This window comes from Papio anubis, chromosome 5, assembly GCF_008728515.1.
Source record: "Papio anubis isolate 15944 chromosome 5, Panubis1.0, whole genome shotgun sequence".
Classification (NCBI taxonomy): domain Eukaryota; kingdom Metazoa; phylum Chordata; class Mammalia; order Primates; family Cercopithecidae; genus Papio; species Papio anubis.
This window is the reverse complement of record NC_044980.1, coordinates 121,085,786-121,103,714: the sequence shown is the minus strand read 5'-3', so window position 1 is coordinate 121,103,714 and position 17,929 is coordinate 121,085,786. Positions and strand designations below refer to the sequence as shown.

Sequence of the window (17,929 nt, the reverse complement as noted above, 5' to 3'; positions counted from 1 at the left end):
ATGCACTTAGGTACCTGCAAGACCAATCTTGGGATACAGCTACCCAGGGAAGCGGGAAAGAGGTCCTCTTAGGATAGTGGACATCTGAGGGCTTTCTGCCAGCAACACTCCCAATAGCTGACAGGGAGGGGGAGTGAGTCCTTCTTTCCTGAAGAGGGACCTGGGTGACATGTCACAATATCTACTATATCACAGACTCCTCCAGGATCTCCCAACCTGTTAAGTCCCCACAGTCAAATCCTTCACTGCTACAACCACCAGGTTAACCATCCAAGCAGGGCTGGATTGTGTAACTTCCCACTGAACAACTTCCACTGGTATAGGCAGTCCTGGTCCTGGATAAAGAAGCTCAGGGTTCTTCCAGTTCTGACCCCACCTCTTCCTTTGTTGTGAAGTTAGCCAAGTTGCTTAATGTCTCTAACACATTGACAGGGCTGCATTGATCAGGATATAATGTGAAGTTCCGTGGAAAATTGTTGGCTGTCAACTTCACAGCAGGAAAGTCCGGTGTCCTCCCGTGCTGGGGGCTTTTAGTGATCCTATGGGTCCCTCTTGTACCCACACTCATTGTCAGCCTCTCCAGTCCAGCCAGTCTGTGGCTTACTGCTCCCTGAAATGCTTCCTTTCTCTTCACTGGTGCGCTTCATCTCTTGCCTATTTATTCTGTATCTTTAAAGCTAGCATTTCTGTACAACCTTCAAGAACCAATTCAAAAGCCCACACCCTCCAAATTACCAAGTCTTGGCAGAGCAGAGAAGTTTATATAAACAGAGAGAGAGAGACAGACAGAGAGAGAGAGAGAGAGAGAGAGCACACACTTTCTATGAGACAGACACTGTTCTCAGCACTTAACAAATGTTCGTTTAATTCTATGAAGTGGATTCTATGACAAATAAGGAAATTGAGGCACAGAGAGACTAAAAGATTTTCCCAAGGCTCTATTCTCAGTAGATGACAGACTGGGATTTGTAGCCAGGTATCTGGACTGTTTATACTATGAAACTCCCACCACATCACATTAGCCAAAGATTGTCCCTGCTCCACCCTAGAACACATTCCTCATATAGCTCTTAACACCAGTTCCTAGATACTGCTAGATAGAAAGAAAATTAATATACATATTGTTAGCTACTTAATTGAATCAATAAATTCTGTTAAGATGTTTGTTTAAAAGGAAGTATTTACATTTTTTTCGCATGGCCAGTAATGAGGGAAATAAATAAAGACTCTTGTAATTGGAGAAATAAATACAGAAAAACTAAGTAAAAGCTGGCAGAAAGCATAGACTGAGACCCCCCTCTCAAGAGAACATGCACAAATTATGCACTAAATCCTGTGATTTTAAAACTTCAAAATTAAATTCATCAAAATAAAGAGATCGCGGTGGAGCATTTTTCCCTATTGACAGATTTTTAGATTAAAAACTTTTGATTTTTGAACTAAAATGTTTGTAAACAGGTCATGTTTTCTTAAACATATTTTATATAGACATGACTTCTCTATTAAAAATCGTAGTTATAAGCATAGATTTCTCAGAGAACCCTGTGTTTGAGAGTATAGATGCTGAAGATTATTTACTCTAATATATAAAAAGAGAAGACAAACTCACCCACACAGTCCTCACACGATAGTGACAGCTCATGTCACCAAAGGGCTTACTAAATCGATAAGCGCTTTACATCTGAATATGACACAAAATTGCAAATTGGGGCACACACCATGGCCCTGCCCTATTTGTGCTCTCTGACTCAGGGTTGGTCCGTCGTGGCTGCCTATCTCTCTGGGGTCTGCCGGTCCCTCCTGCACAGAGACAGGGGCCCTGCCTTCACACGCTCCAACCTGGGGTGGCATGGGCTAGTGTAGTAGACCAGCACTGTCCTCCAATCACACATGAGGTCGTGGGGCCCGGCTGCCTCATTTACCACCTGCCTCATTCAGCCCATAGAACAGTTGCAGGGTTCATCCTTCTGTTAACATTTCTTTCTTTTTCTTTTTCTTTTTTGAGACAGGTTGTGTCTCTGTCACCCAGGCTGGAGTGCAGTGGCGCATCATACATCATAGCTCACTGTAGCCTTGACCCCTTGGGCTCAAGCAATCCTCCCACCTCAGCCTCCCCAATAATTTTTTTTTTTTTTAAGAGATGGTATCTCCCTGCATTGTGCAGGCTGGTCTCAAACTCCTGGCCTCAAGCAATCCTCCTGCCTGGTCTTCCCCAAGTGCTGAGATTACAGGCATGAGCCGCCATGCCCCCCTCTTCTGGTTACTATTTCTAAGCCACAAAAAGAAATCCACAATTCAGAATTTTTGCAGGTGAAAAGGCACCACTTGCCTGTTGGCGTGGCAGTTTTGGCAGTTGGGGAAAGGAATGTGCCTCAGGCCCCAGGCCCTTCTATCTGGATCTACTCAAAACATACCCTTGTACTGTTAGCCACCAATGTCCCCTACATTTCAAGCGTGCAGCACCTTCACATGGAAGGCCAAGTCTATCTCATTCAATTTTTAAATTTCTTTTAAACCCTGTGAATTAGACATCGACGAGTGCAGGATTTCTCCTGACCTCTGTGGCAGTGGAATCTGCGTCAATACACCAGGCAGCTTTGAGTGCGAGTGCTTCGAAGGCTATGAAAGCGGGTTCATGATGATGAAGAACTGCATGGGTAAGCACCGTGAGCTCTTCCTCGCCAGGTTGAAGCCATACTAGCACAGACTTATTCGTGTGCATGACCTTTGCTTATCTTCGGGCTGTGAACAGCATGCGTGGCCAGGATCTTTGGTGAGAGAGAGAAGAGATTTAAATGTCAGACAGGAAATGTGCTCCTGGATAGCTCTCAGGGAGCCCCAACCTCTTGGCGCCTTCATGGCAATGAGATATTCAGATTGGATCCTGTTTATTCGTAGAATCTAAAATCACACAGACTAGTTACTTCGGTGAGACTCATTTAAAATGCATGGCGTGTGGTGGCCCCAAGATTTGTATTCAGTCATGCCAATCCCATATTATTGCTCTTATTTGTGTACTATTACAAACCCTTTTGGTTCCCAACCTTTTAGCCCACTGTTTAATTTTCAGTACAATATAGGACTTACCTCATAGGATATAGTAGGTTATAAATCTAAGATTTTCCTTCACTCTGATTAGCGTTATAAACACTAGAATAACTGACAACAATATATCATCAGTCTGGGGTGATATAAAGCAAATATTATTTATTTCTACCCCTTATGAGCCTGCTCATTTCATGCAATTAAATTTCTTGAAAGCTTACTACCTTTAAGAGTAGAATGCTTAGTTTTTCTGTTGGTTGTAGGAAAAGTGAGGAAAGCATTATCCCATCTCCTGTGAGCGTATCTCTTACACTGACTCACACTCTCCCATCAGATAGTATTCTTTCTCCCACGCTGTATGTATGAATATTTTTCCCTCAGAGTTCTTTAATGGATCTCACGTTTTTACCTTTCAGACATTGACGAATGTGAACGTAACCCTCTCCTTTGTAGGGGTGGCACCTGTGTGAACACTGAGGGCAGCTTTCAGTGTGACTGCCCACTGGGACACGAGCTGTCACCATCCCGTGAGGACTGTGTGGGTGAGTTTATCTCCTCAGCACATAAACCTGCCCAGCACAACTGGTAGAGAGCAGGGATCAGTTCTGGCAAACCTGTTGTTTGAGGAGCACATGAGATCTAGCTTATTAAAAGGTGGAAATTGAGATTCCCTACATCTGGACGCAGGCTGTGTCTTCAGTGGATGCTTGGGTGACACTCTTGAATGAGCTGGCATTCCTCTGGTTGGCCTCTTTTTTTATTGCAAGCCACGTGATTGGTGAGGAGCCCTGTGGATGTCCCTGTGGTGTCATCCTCCATTAGGAAAAAATGGGAAAGCTGCCCTGTGCATTGTGCACCTTTGCCCAGCGTCTTCCCATCTACTCAGGCAGACTCCGCTCTGCGCCCCTGTGCCTGCTCACAGAGCGGCTTGCATGTGTGTGAACACGGTACTCCCTTAACCCACTTCTCAGGGAAACACTGGGTTTCTTCGTCTGCCCTGAGCTCTGTAGGGATGCCAGAAAGGATATAAGAAGACTGATGACTGGTCTTTGGACATTGCAACCTATTGCTTTTCATAATACATGAAAGTCTCTGGAATTACTGGGTTCCTAGTATACTGGCTTTAAAACTTTGATTTAGCCAGAAAGCATGTTCTTCACAGGAAATCTTTCTTAAAACCATAAGCAAATAAGACAGCCTAAAATAGAACAGATTGCACACTAAATTTCAAATCATAATTTGAGCACACCTTTCTAATACACATATATTTATTTATAAGCCATATGTATTGCTTTGCTAGTATATGAGGTGAATTTTATTATAGATTAAATAGATATTTTAAAGTGATAAATGAAAAGGTTTTTAATGTTCTTATTTCATTTTAATAGTGGTATAAAAGGCTTTTTCACACTAATAATTCCAGAATATTTATTCGTGGTTGTACATACTGAGGTACAGTGAGTCACAGATCTAAGTTTACTTTGTTACTTAGTTTTCATGGATCTTACAGCTTAAAAGAGTATCCCCCAAAGGAACAATGCAGAATACAAAATGTATATTTCTGTATAATATACACTTAGTGATCATAAGCATAAACCCATGCCGTATAATCTTGGGTATTTTGAAAATTTGGAATGAATTTCTGGTATTTTCTGATTATATTGTCACTGTTTTTTACGTTATCTTACGCCTGACAAGTAGTTTATATAAGGAAGCGTATCACTCTGCCATTTTCTTCTGTTATCTTGTGCTTACATTATTGGTACTAGTTTATTTTTAAGGCACCTGCCCATATTATAGGGGTTAGTTTATTTTAAAACAGGCAGTGTGATTTGTAGATTACTATCCCGACACACGAAACATAACACAGTGTAAACAATCAAACACGTGAAGGCCCTATTGTCATGCCTCTGTCTTGTGGAACCATCAGTCTTCCATCAGGATACTTCAAATCATGTAGGTAACACTTCACCATCTAATATAGACCAGGTGAGCATGCCAGTGTAAGTTCATATATTACGTAGTATTTAGCTTCAGTTCTGGCATGTGTGCAGTCTGTGTGGTCTAACATGATGGTCACTAGCCACATGTGCTGTGTAAACTCAGTTAAAATTAAATAACATTAAATATTCCTTAGTTATACTGTCCATATTTCCAGTACTCCACATGCAGTAGCACATGCAGCTGTGTATTAGACCGCATAGATATGGGAACAGTTGCATCACTGTAGAAAGCTTTACTCAACAGTACTGTTGTAGATGGAAATAGAGACTCCAGCATTTTCTTTCAATCCCCCAGGAGAACATTTCACTTCCCCATGAGTACACAGACCCCTTTGGAGACCACTGCTCTGGTGAAGCACCTTTCTGATGGCTTTAGTGATTTGACGTTGTGTAAAGCATTACTTCTTTGTATCTTTTATAGATATTAATGAATGCTCCCTGAGTGACAATCTCTGCAGAAATGGAAAATGTGTGAACATGATTGGAACCTATCAGTGCTCTTGCAATCCTGGATATCAGGCCACACCAGACCGCCAGGGCTGTACAGGTAAGGGGAGACCAAGCAGGCCTGAAACTCATATGTCTCAAATCAGCCTAGGAAAACTTTTGGCACTGAATTATAATGAAGCTTGTGCAAATCCTTTGTCCCGAAAATGAATGTAAGACTGGGGGCAGATCTCAGATATTTTGCTGGTCTTGCAGCAGACTCACTCAACTTAATGTAGAAAATGCTCTAATCCCCATAGTTGTTCTATTTCCAAATTATTTAATCTTAGGGTACTGCAGTTAAACATGGAATGCTGCCTAAAATGAAGTTAAAAGAACTAAGAAGGATGATGTTCAATCAACACACATAGTGGGGAGAAAAATTCAAAGCCACGTTAGCATTATCTGTTTAAAAAGAAGAAAACTCCTTTTAAGGAAGCAGACCTGACAAGTAATGTGGTTGCGTTGCTGTTTTCACAGATATCGATGAATGTATGATAATGAACGGAGGCTGTGACACCCAGTGCACAAATTCAGAGGGAAGCTACGAATGCAGCTGCAGTGAGGGTTATGCCCTGATGCCAGATGGGAGATCGTGTGCAGGTATAGAAAGGAAAACACATAGGCTTTGTACATCTAGTTAATTTTTTTCTTGAAAATATGGCTGCAGATATTACCAAGTGAAACCAGATAGAAAACAAAAGCATTTGAGATTGATGAATGACATTTTTATTTTCATGCTAATTTTGTATCATCAGACATTGATGAATGTGAAAACAATCCCGATATCTGTGATGGCGGTCAGTGTACCAACATTCCTGGAGAGTATCGCTGCCTCTGCTATGATGGCTTCATGGCTTCCATGGACATGAAAACATGCATTGGTGGGTATCATAAGAAAGGATAAACATTTATACACACACGTGCATACACACCCACATGCACACACAAGCATGAAAAAAGGAAGGCTTTTTCAGTTGTTATTTTAAAAATTCAAATCATTTTACTAGAACTATAAAATCTCAGGAAGAATTACTTTTAAAAATCTCTAAAGGCAGAAAGTATATTTATCTACAACACGATGATTTGCAGATGGATTATATTTTAGATCTCACCTGTGTATTTCAGTATTATGCTATTCAGTATAGAAGATAGCTTTTAAATTACTGTGATGAACACCTACTAAGATACTGAAAATAAATTTTCTAGATGTGAATGAATGTGACCTAAATTCAAATATCTGCATGTTTGGGGAATGTGAGAACACAAAGGGATCCTTCATTTGCCACTGTCAGCTGGGTTACTCAGTGAAGAAGGGGACCACAGGATGTACAGGTAGGTTTCAAGTTTGTGTTCTCTGTGTTTCAACTTCTCAGATGTCAAAGGCCAACTTTCAACATCGTTTGTTTTCTGGCATCCCTTAGGCCAGTTACCTGCCACCAGGCTGTGACCGTGTGGGATGAGTGCGTGACCCATAGCATGTGTGATGGATTTGGCTGGTCTCTGTGGTAGCGCACTGTCTGAGCCACCCACCGGGAGGCTGACTGTGGGCTGTGACGGAGAGTGAGTGAGTGAGTAGGAGTGCAGTCCGGTTCCCATGGTGACTTATGCAGCAGCTGTCACTTTCTGAGTATGACTGCTGCCCACATGGAAGACATTCATGAACAAAGAGCACCAAAAGACCCGGGATCCCAGTTGCCATTTACCTCTGCACTTCTTTTAAACTAGTAAAAATTAAGCTTAAGTTTCATGGAGACCCTTTCCCTTTCTTCCTTTCTCCCATATTTTCCTTTCTTGTTTGCGATTCTCTGTTTGCTTTTGTCTTCTGTCCGCCCAAATTGTCTCTCTCTTTTTTCTCTCTTCACTTTCCTTCTTTGCTCACTTCACCCACTTTGTCTTTTGTTCCCTTTCTCTACTAACTAGTTTTAGCCTTTTGCGTGCAGGTGGGGCTAGGACGTGCCGGGGTCGAGGTTTTGAATCATGTATTCCTCAGTGCTTAATTTAAGACTTATGTATGATATTTTTTCAAGGCAGGTGGTGGAAGACTTAGAAGGCAACCCAGCCCTTAAGCTGACCCCTCCATTAAGGGACAGATTATAAAAGAAGGTGTTCTCTGCGTGTTCACCACTGACAGGGTTGATGTGAAGCCAACAGAGAGAGAGAGAGAAGTGTGTGTTTGTGTGTGTGTGTGTGTGTGTGTGATTTCAGTATCTATAATATGTAATCATTGAACTAGATAGAACACATTACTATTTATAGTCAAGAAAACTTTGGAGAACCAAATCTACATAGGTTATACATACATATATAAGGATATGTGTGTGTGTATACAGACAAATACACGCACACACACTGGCGAAAGCATCTGGCTACTTTCCAGATAACATTCCCAGTGAATATTTTTCTATAATCTCAAATAGAAGAAATAAAAATAAACACCTAAATTATAGTTTTTTATTCTATAAAATATTTATATTGATTTTTAAAATGACAAATGATCATGTAATTTTAAAAAGAGAATAAACTATTACTTTTTTTAAAAAGTTAGATTCTTCATGAAAAATATGTAATAAGTATCATTAGGAAGGAATAGCACTATCTCTTTTTGGAAATAAGATTTCTTTTGATCTGTAATCGAATGTCCTCTTTATGGAACTGCGTCTGAGTCTGGACAGGGAAGAGGGCCCCAGGATGACACACGTACCTGCCAGGGAGCAACGCTGCTGTGTCTGTCTGTCTTCTACTGGAAAGTGGCTGACAGTTCTTTCTAGGGAAGAACTCGTTTTATTAGGATCATGAATTTTCCAAATCCTCTTGTAGTCTACAAAACTTAAGAATAAAAGTTAGGCTACCATTTTCTCCATACAGTTGCATCTTTACTTTAAAATGTTACCTATACAAAAATATATCTGGAAGTAGAATTAATTAGTTTGTATTTTTATTTTTTCTTATGAATTATGGTTTCTCAGATGTGGATGAGTGTGAAATTGGTGCTCATAACTGCGACATGCATGCTTCATGTCTGAATATCCCAGGAAGCTTCAAATGTAGCTGCAGAGAAGGCTGGATTGGAAATGGCATCAAGTGTATTGGTGAGTTTGCAAATGTAAATATCCTTTGCTAAGGCACAGATTTTTAAAGGCTCTTTTTGGCACGATTGTAGAATCATGCTCTTCGCTTTTATTAATTCCCTTATAAAAAGGCCATCTTAGTTGCAAGGTAATTCCTGGCTAAGAGTTTTCTTTACCCTTATCAAAATTTCAACAGTATGCCTTGGCACCTGTCTTTTAATGTGTTGTTGTTCGGTAAAAAATTGATATGCAGCTGGTGATCCAAACACAGCTGTATGATGAAAAATGACTAGTATGTTCTTCCCATCTTTTCAAAGAAGTAATCAGTGAGATTTAAAATCCAGTGAAATAAATGGAGGGCAATAAAAGGTTTTTTCAGATACCCTAAGTTTGTAGTAAGTCAACAATACCAGCATCTTATTAGAAAATAGAATTCTTCTTACAGGAAATTCTAAATGCTGTCTTGGATTCCAAGAGGTCTTGTTTGAAGAAAAAAAAAAGGGCAATTTCTCCAAGTTTTATGGTTCTTAAGCCAGAGTCTAAGGAGAAGTATTTTATATCTGAGAGGCAAGGAACTAGAATATACCCTGAGTGTCATTCACAGTTCTGTGTAATATGCTTAGTGTTTCACTTGCCTTACAATAAAGCATTTTTCCAACTGGCAAGAATTTCCAGGTCAATTTAAAACAGAAAAGAAAGCAAGCTAAACTCACTTCCCCCGATAACTTACAAAAAACGTATAGACCCACAGTAAGGATTAAAAAATAGCTTTAAGATCTCTTACCAAAACTATAAGTTAATTTGAATATATACTTTTTTATCCATTCAAATATTTCATACTTATCAAAAGTTTATGTGCTGACTATAGAATTTGAAGTATCAGAGCTGCCGAATAACTGCTAAATAACATCCTGCAATGGCTTAGTGAAGCACCAGCCTCTAGTCCAGCCATCTTTCCAGGGTTACTATCATAACTTTTCAACCATGCCCCCATTCCCATTTTTGTAGCCCCATGTGCCTACCCCTTTTCTCTTTTCAGCCTCCCATTTTTGTGCTTCTTGTCCATCTGTCATTTTGGCTAACTATTGCAAGACAGCCTGCCTCTGATGCAAGACATTCAGCTGTGTCCAGCCTCCTGTGCTCCAGCATGTCACCCAAATTCATCCTCTTCTTTACATCTTCTTTCTTCTACTCTAGTCCCAACCAGAGAGAGCAGAGAGAGTCTCTCTGTGCTCTCTCTCCCTCTCTGTCTTTCTCTCTCTCTGTCTGTCTGTCTCTCTCATGCACCCTTGATCTTGGTGTCTGCTGAATGCTAAAAGAACCCCCCTCTGGTATGTTGGCTTGTTCCCTCTCTGGCCCTCCTGCAGTCCATTCTCCACATAGCAGCAGGAGCATGGATTCAATCTCTTCATAGTCTTCACTACAACCCATTGAATTCAGGATAAAATGCATCTTCCCTCCCTTGGCTGTGGGTTTCCATTGTCTTTCTAGCTTAATTGTCCATCGCCCTCTGTCTGGTGTATTCTGCTTTGCCACTGTAACCTCCTTTCGTTTCTTCAGTCACACCGAGCTCATTTCCTCCTTGGTGTTTTACCATGCGCTCCTCCCTCTGGAAGGAATACCCTTCCCCACCTCTGTTTAGCAGTTAAGTCTTTCTCATCCTCAGGTCTGACGTTTACTAAAAACTACTTCCTCAAAGGGGGCATCTTTGTTCCTGCAGCCCAAATAGGATGCCCTTTTTATTCTCTCATGACACCTTGTAACTTTTCTTCATGGCACATATAGCAAGATTTAATTGTTTTCTGTGTTTAACATCTGTCTTTTCTACTAGACTAAGGGTTCCATGAGGTCAAGAATCATATCTCTGTTTCCTCATCTATTAAATAAACTTGAAAATTCTTTGTTAATTTTCCTGTTCTGAAATTCAGTATCACCTTCAGAATTGATCCTTTTACTGATAAGGAAACCACTAATAAAATTCACCCTCAGTAGAAGTCAGAATGAGATCTAACACTAGTTTTCTTTGAGCTGTTAAAAAATTCATGTTGACTATATATCTCACAAAATGCTTGAGTTCATAATTTTGGCCCACATTTATGGCATGGACATTGGATATTGGTTCTGAGAGCTTAGTGAATTGGAACTGTGATCCTGCAAACTAAAACGCTTGCCATTTGTCCAGTTTATATGTAAATTAAGACAAACTTTCTTTCCAGGTGCTTAAATGTTGCATTTTCATTTCTGAACTTTTTTGCTGTGTTCTGCAGATCTGGATGAATGTTCTAATGGAACCCACCAGTGTAGCATCAATGCTCAGTGTGTAAATACCCCAGGCTCATACCGCTGTGCCTGCTCCGAAGGTTTCACTGGAGATGGCTTTACCTGCTCAGGTGGGTGACAGTCCTGAGGTATGTTCTGATGGGCTGGTCATAGAACACTCTATATGCTTCCTCATTTGAAGAAAATTATAGCTAAAGGAGACAAAAGTAACTACTTTTTTTATACTTGACCTGCAGGTGACTATGTATCTTTCTCTTACATTAAACACAAAAATCTGAATGACTTTCCAGATATATTCTTGAAAGTTTTCAAATAAAGGCATTTGTAACAATCATGTACTGTTAATGATTTGCCATTTTATCTTACTTATTTGTAACATGGTGGTTAAAAAAATGCAGCCTTTGTCTGGATCAGACTACCTGGATTCAAATCTTGCCTATGCCATTTTTTGCCTGTAACTGTAAGTGAATTGCTTAACTTGTCTGACCTGATTTAAAATGCAATAGTAATAATACAATTTTCTTTTCTTCTTTTTTATTCTTAAATGAATGGTGTGGGAAAACTGTTCAGCTTTTTAAGATAGGATATATGACCTATCTGATCACTGCTATTTAATGTGTTTATCAAAGTCTCAGTAGTTTATCACATGACATTGAAAGGATTAAATGGAATAATACAAATAAAGGACTTAGAAGAACACATCACAAAATTTCAGTAAATATTAGCTTCTATTTAGCTTCTATTCATTCATATTCTTTGAGGATAAAGCATCCTCTCATTGTATGCATGTATAAGACTAGATAATCTTGCTGGACATAAAGTTGAATACTTTTCAGTTTATAAAGTAAGTGTTTCTCAATTGATTTTCAGTACACATTTTAAACCCATAATTAAAGGATAGACTAAATTATTTTCTAATTGTTGACATCAAAAATGCAGCCTCATCATTTTCAGATGCCTGTTTAAGGAAATGTGTTTATTCAATTTTAAAGCTTCATACTTATAGCCCTAGATATTGCATCTTTCCTGGCATTTCTCCACACTGTGGTGTCAAGGAAAGAGCATGGCTTTCAAGTCAGACACATCTGCAATCAGATCCTGACTCAGTCAACATGTATTATTACCTTACTGTGGCTCTGTCAGCTTACTTGGATGCTCTTAGCCACAGGTTCTTCCTCTTCTAAACCTCAGGAGATTGGTGAATTCAGTGAAAAAATGCATGTCAGGCAACCAGCATAGCACATGGCAAATGACACCCTCACTAAACAATGATTTTTCCTTCCCTCTGATTCCACTTGATAGAATTAAATTATCTTTAAGGTCTGTGAGTAATGTCCGTTTGTGTAATTAAGATAGAAGTATTTTTATAAGATTATGACATGAAAGAAACTTTCCCCATTCCCATAGTGTCTCTAGTTTGCTTTAAAACACTTGAACTAGTGAAAAAGCAAGTTGTTTATTCGAATACTATAATTTTCTCAAAGAATGATCACCATTTTAAGGTTAATTCCAGTGTTTTTCATATCTAAGTAACGTTGGCATACCACTGACAAGAGAAGGCAAATGTGAGAGACGTCTGCATTTCTCCTATTAATAATATTACAATTGAATATTAGGGTGCAGGTTAAATAGCTTTTCTTTAATTATATTACAATTCAGTGTTGCAGGGGGTAGGATAAATAGACTTTCTCTCAGGTTGATACCCTCCTTTAAGTGAATGTGATTATTGTTTCATGTTAATGAGCATTAAGTCAAGCCAGTAAAACTGATCTATTTATAGGGCAGGGAGAAAATATGTCATGAAATTTGGAACTTGACAGAGATGGAATTTCCTTTTTTGTGCAGATGTTGATGAGTGTGCAGAAAACATAAACCTCTGTGAGAACGGACAGTGCCTTAATGTCCCGGGTGCATATCGCTGCGAGTGTGAGATGGGCTTCACTCCAGCCTCAGACAGCAGATCCTGCCAAGGTGGGTCACCAGGATTCCAACTCATTTTCAAGTTGGATCAACCACAGCAAATGAAACCACAACAAGGGCTGGAACAAGCTCCACCTGGAAGCAGAATACATAGCACATGCTGCACATATAAAAGTCGTTCGTTTAAGCGTGGATTATTTTGCCGAATGAATAATGATGAAGGCAGCTTTCATCTCTTATGAAGTTTTCCTGGCCAAGAGCCAGTAGTTGGAAGTTTGGCTCATTCTTTTTTCTTTTTTAACCATTTTTTCTCTTCTTTCTTTTTTATCACTAAATGAATGACATGTGGAGAAACTATTCAGCTTTTAAAATATGCTCCATTACTTGTCTCAACCACCACTATTTATTGTGTTTATCAAAATCATAAAAAGCTCATTTTTGGCATTTACCTTCATGGTTGAGACTTCTGTCTGTATGTCTGGGAAGGGAAGTCCTCTTCAGGGATTCAGCAAGGGCTGTACTTTTGCTTAATACTAGTGGTTCCTTATTCTAAGTGATGACATCATCCCCCTTTCCTAGAAATGGGTCTTTGTGCCTAGTATGATATCTTTCCAAGAAAAAGAATTTGGATTTTCTATTAAATTAGAAACTCAATTCACATTATATATAGTTTGAGTCATCATTGTGTTATGAATAGGGACTATATGAAAATATAAATGAAGAAAGGAGAGATTGAAAATAGTTTATACACCATAGGGCTTCAGCAGAATTTATGATTCACAGAAAACCTTTAAAAAAACTCAGTTTGGGCTGGGCGTGGTGTCTCACGCCTATAATCCCAGCTCTTTGGGAGGCCAAGGCGGGTGGATCACCTGAGGTCGGGAGTTCGAGACCAGCCTGACCAACATGGAGAAACCCCGTCTCTACTAAAAATACAAAATTAGCCGGGTATGGTGGCTCGTGCCTGTAATCCCAGCTACTCAGGAGGCAGAGGCAGGAGAATTGTTTGAACCCTGGAGGTAGAGGTTGTGGTGAGCCGAGATTGTGCCATTGCACTCCAGACTGGGCAACAAGAGTGAAACTCTGTCTCAAAACAAAACAAAGCAAAAATAAACAAACAACAAAGAAACTCAGTTTGCCAGTCATGCAGCCTCATAGAGAAAAAAAAAAAACCTAACTGCTGAGCAAAAATGATAAAATGAAAACAGATTTAAAAACTTCCCCCTACATCAGTATCTAACCAAATGAACAGAAATGGCAAGTACTGGCACACGTGCACACATACATACACACACACAAACACACAATTCATCAGTGTCAACCAAACAAAACCAAATGATACACCCTGCAGTGGTTCACAGTAGAGCCCAACTCTGCTCCACCGTCAGAAGTGGCCCTGAAGAAAGAAAGTGAGCCAAAAGTTCATGAAATTCTTCAGAAAGAGCAATAAATGTGGAGAGACTCAGAAAAAGGGGATGAACAGTTGGCCCTAGGGAAGATGAAGTTAGAAACTGAAAGCATTCATGCTTCTACGTTGACCCACAATATTGGGCAGAATCTAATCCATTTTATACAAGGTGACTTAGGGTAAGTTCCTTTTTTTCTTGGTCCTGGTTTCTTCTAAGCACTGAAGTGTAGTAGTAGAATTAATGGAAAATGTGAATCAATGTAAATGTGGAAAAACATGATTTATTATCTACATCAGTTTGACAAGAGTTAGTGGGAGAAGGAGCAGGTCAGCAGTAGCCACTTTCACTAACGTAAATTCTTTATACCTGGACAGGATTTTTCCTTCCTAATTGTGTATTACTTTATGGGTGGCACAGGCCCTTTCAGAACTTCCCTCTCCCCCAAGATGGTGCTAAATAGTTACTGTTTACTGTACTTCCTGCACATCTAGTTTTCTCATATGTCATTACCACAGAGAGAAACTCGTAACTGACAGGGCAGCTGAGGGTTGGCACACCTGTAGTTCACCTTCAGTTGGACCATCTGCTCCATTCAGCTGAACACCAGCTTTTGAAATCCAAAAAAATGTAATTCCATGGTTCTGGCCATTCTCCTTGTTTTTCTCTCCTCTCCACAAGGTCTGGCTCATCTGGACCGTTTCTCCTGAATTTATTAATTGAATCCCTTGTTGTCTACCCATCTTATTATAAGTACATGATCCTCCGATGAACATTTTCCACCACAAAGTCTCAGAATTTCTATAGAATTCAAAAAATTATTGAAGTTGGCCATTTCCCAGTAATCTCCACCAAAATGAGGGAATATAAAACCTGGAGGAACCCCTGCAGGAACATGATAGAGGACTCCGTTAAATGGAACAGACCTACATACAGACCATTTTCTATAATTTCTAAAGAGAAAACGAAGGCCAAGTTCATCAACATAGAGCCCAGGGGAGCTCTCCCCATTCTCAATCTTCTCTCCCTCCACCTTATGAAACTTTGGGCGACTGAATACAGCTTTAATGAAACCGAAACCAGCTGTCTTCCACATAAGCTCTGATAAAGAAGGAAAGATATCAAGAGATGTTATTTAAACTGTACTAAAGTAAACAAAAGCTCTTGAAAGAGCAGGCCAAGTAGTGTGTATACAAGCTGAAAAATAAACAATAGCAACTATACAGGCATCCTATGAAAACAAAAGGAAGAAAAACACAAAAACAGCTAAAGAACCCCAACCCACAATGGAAGAAAACTCCTCAAGAAATAAAACAAAATTTCCGTAGGTACTTTTTGCCATATATGATCTTAATAAAATCATAAATGTAGTTGAACAAGCTTATGGAGATTATAAGAGCTATAGAGTAAAAGGGAGATTGTAGAATAAAGGGAAATAAGAAATGGGGACCAATACAGCAAAATAAGAGAACTATTAAATAAAAACAGCAAAACCCAGAAGACATACAGATGAAAATGTAATTGCTAGCATAGAGAAGGGGCCTGAGATAATAACAGTGGAAAAAAAGAGGAAAGAGAAATTAACACTATTAGAGAAAAGACAAAAACTATAAACATCAGTATAATTGGTGTCGCTGAAGAGAGCCCAAAAAATCAACTGAAAAAAAAAAAAAGTACTAAACAACCAAACATTTTCGTGCAGTCGAACAAAGAACTGAATATACAAAGCCCAAATTGTAAGACAAAGACTTAGATTTACTACATTTGTCAACTTTAGTCATAGGAGAAGGATTGAAGACTTCAGATAGAAAAGGCAACACATCTCATGTGCAAAGACACACATAGGCTCAAAATAAAAGGATGGAGGAATATTTACCAAGCAAACAGAAAGCAAAAAAAAGCAGAGATTGCAATCCTAGTCTCTGATAAAACAGACTTTAAACCAACAAAGATCAAAAGAGACAAAGAAGGGCATTACATAATAGTAAAGGGATCAATGCAACAAGAAGAGCTAACTAGCCTAAATATATCTGCACCCAATACAGGAGCACCCAGATCCATAAAGCAAGTTCTTAGAGACGTATGGAGAGACGTGAAGACTCCCACACAATAACAGTGGGAGACTTTAACACCCCACTGTCAATATCAGACAGATCAACAAGACAGAAAATAAAGGATATTCAGGATTTGAACTCAGCTCTGGACCAAGTGGACCTAATAGAGATCTACAGAACTCTCCACCCCAAATCAACAAAATATACATTCTTCTCAGCACAACATCGCACTTATTCTAAAATTGACCACATGATGAGAAGTAAAACACTCCTCAGCAAATGCAAAAGAATGAAAGTAATAACAGTCTCTCAGACCACAATGCAACCAAATTAGAACTCAGGATTAAGAAACTCACTCATGGCCAGGCACAGTGATTCATGCCTGTAATCCTAACACTTTGGGAGGCCAAAGCTGGCAGATCATGACGTCAGGAGATCGAGACCATACTGGCTAACATGATGAAACCCCATCTCTACTAAAAATACAAAAAACATGAGCCAGGCATGGTGGCGGGTGCCTTTAGTCCCAGCTACTCAGGAGGCTGAGGCAGGAGAATGGCTTGAACCCAGGAGGCAGAGCTTGCAGTGAGCCAAGATCACGCCACTGCACTCCAGCCTGGCACGACAGAGCAAGACTCCATCTCAAAAAAAAAAAAAAAAAAAAGAAATGGAAAGGAAAAGAAACTCACTCAAAACCGCACAACTATACAGAAACTGAACAACCTGCTCCTGAATGACTACTGGGTAAATAACGAAATTAAGGCAGGAATAAAGAAGTTCTTTGAAACCAATGAAAACAAAGTCACAATGTGCCAGAATCTCTGGGACACAGCTAAAGCAGTGTTTAGAGGGAAATTTACAGCACTAATTGTCCACAGGAGAAAGCAGGAAAGATCTAAAATCAACACTCTAACATCACAATTAAAAGAACTCGAGAAGCAAGAGCAAACAAATTCAGTAGCTAGCAGAAGACAAGAAATCACTAAGAGCAGAACTGAGGGAGATAGGGACACAATAAACCCTTCAAAAAAAAAAATCAGTGAATCCAGGAGCTGTTTTTTTGAAAAGATTAACAAAAGAGATAGACTGCTAGTGAGAAAAATAAGAAGAGAGAGAAAAATCAAATAGAATAAAAAATGATAAAGGGGAAATATCACCACTGATCACACAGAAATATAAACTACCATCAGAGAATACTATAAACACCTCTATGCAAATAAAGTAGAAAATCTAGAAGAAATGGATAAATTCCTGGACACATATACCCTCCCAAGACTAAACCAGGAAGAAGTCGAATCCCTGAATAGACCAATAACAAGTTCTGAAATTGAGGCAATAATTAATAGCCTACCAAATGAAGGAAGTCCAGGAACAGGTAGATTCACAGCCGAATTCTACCAGAGGTACAAAGAGGAGCTGGTACCATTCCTTCTGAAACTGTTCCAAACAATAGAAAAAGAGGAACTCCTCCCTAACTCATTTTATGAGGCCAGCATCATCCTGATACCAAAACTTGGAAGAGATGCAACAAAAAGAGAAAATTTCAGGTCAATATCCCCAATGAACGTCAGTGCAAAAATCCTCAATAAAATAAAATACTGGCAAACCAAATCCAGCAACACGTCAAAGAGCTTATCCACCAAGATTGAGTCAACTTCATCCCT

At 39.5% G+C, this 17,929-nt stretch overlaps 1 protein-coding gene and 1 long non-coding RNA gene across 3 annotated transcripts in view; one reads left to right on the top strand and one right to left on the bottom strand.

The window, feature by feature from the left end:
• Window positions 1-2,030, bottom strand: part of LOC103885396 — a 34,974-nt gene extending 32,944 nt beyond the window's left edge. Inside the window, exon 1 of the long non-coding RNA XR_648452.4 lies at window positions 1,610-2,030. This is a non-coding gene — a long non-coding RNA (uncharacterized LOC103885396). The remainder of the gene's footprint in view (window positions 1-1,609) is intronic.
• FBN2 (fibrillin 2) overlaps window positions 1-17,929 on the top strand; it is a 269,631-nt gene that overhangs the window by 192,414 nt on the left and 59,288 nt on the right. For both annotated transcript variants that reach the window (XM_003900063.4, XM_009209018.4), the window contains 9 exons: window positions 2,529-2,657; window positions 3,462-3,587; window positions 5,470-5,595; window positions 6,015-6,137; window positions 6,293-6,418; window positions 6,744-6,869; window positions 8,504-8,626; window positions 10,873-10,995; window positions 12,731-12,856. In XM_003900063.4, coding sequence (XP_003900112.1) covers window positions 2,529-2,657; window positions 3,462-3,587; window positions 5,470-5,595; window positions 6,015-6,137; window positions 6,293-6,418; window positions 6,744-6,869; window positions 8,504-8,626; window positions 10,873-10,995; window positions 12,731-12,856 — 1,128 coding nt within the window. The remainder of the gene's footprint in view (window positions 1-2,528; window positions 2,658-3,461; window positions 3,588-5,469; window positions 5,596-6,014; window positions 6,138-6,292; window positions 6,419-6,743; window positions 6,870-8,503; window positions 8,627-10,872; window positions 10,996-12,730; window positions 12,857-17,929) is intronic.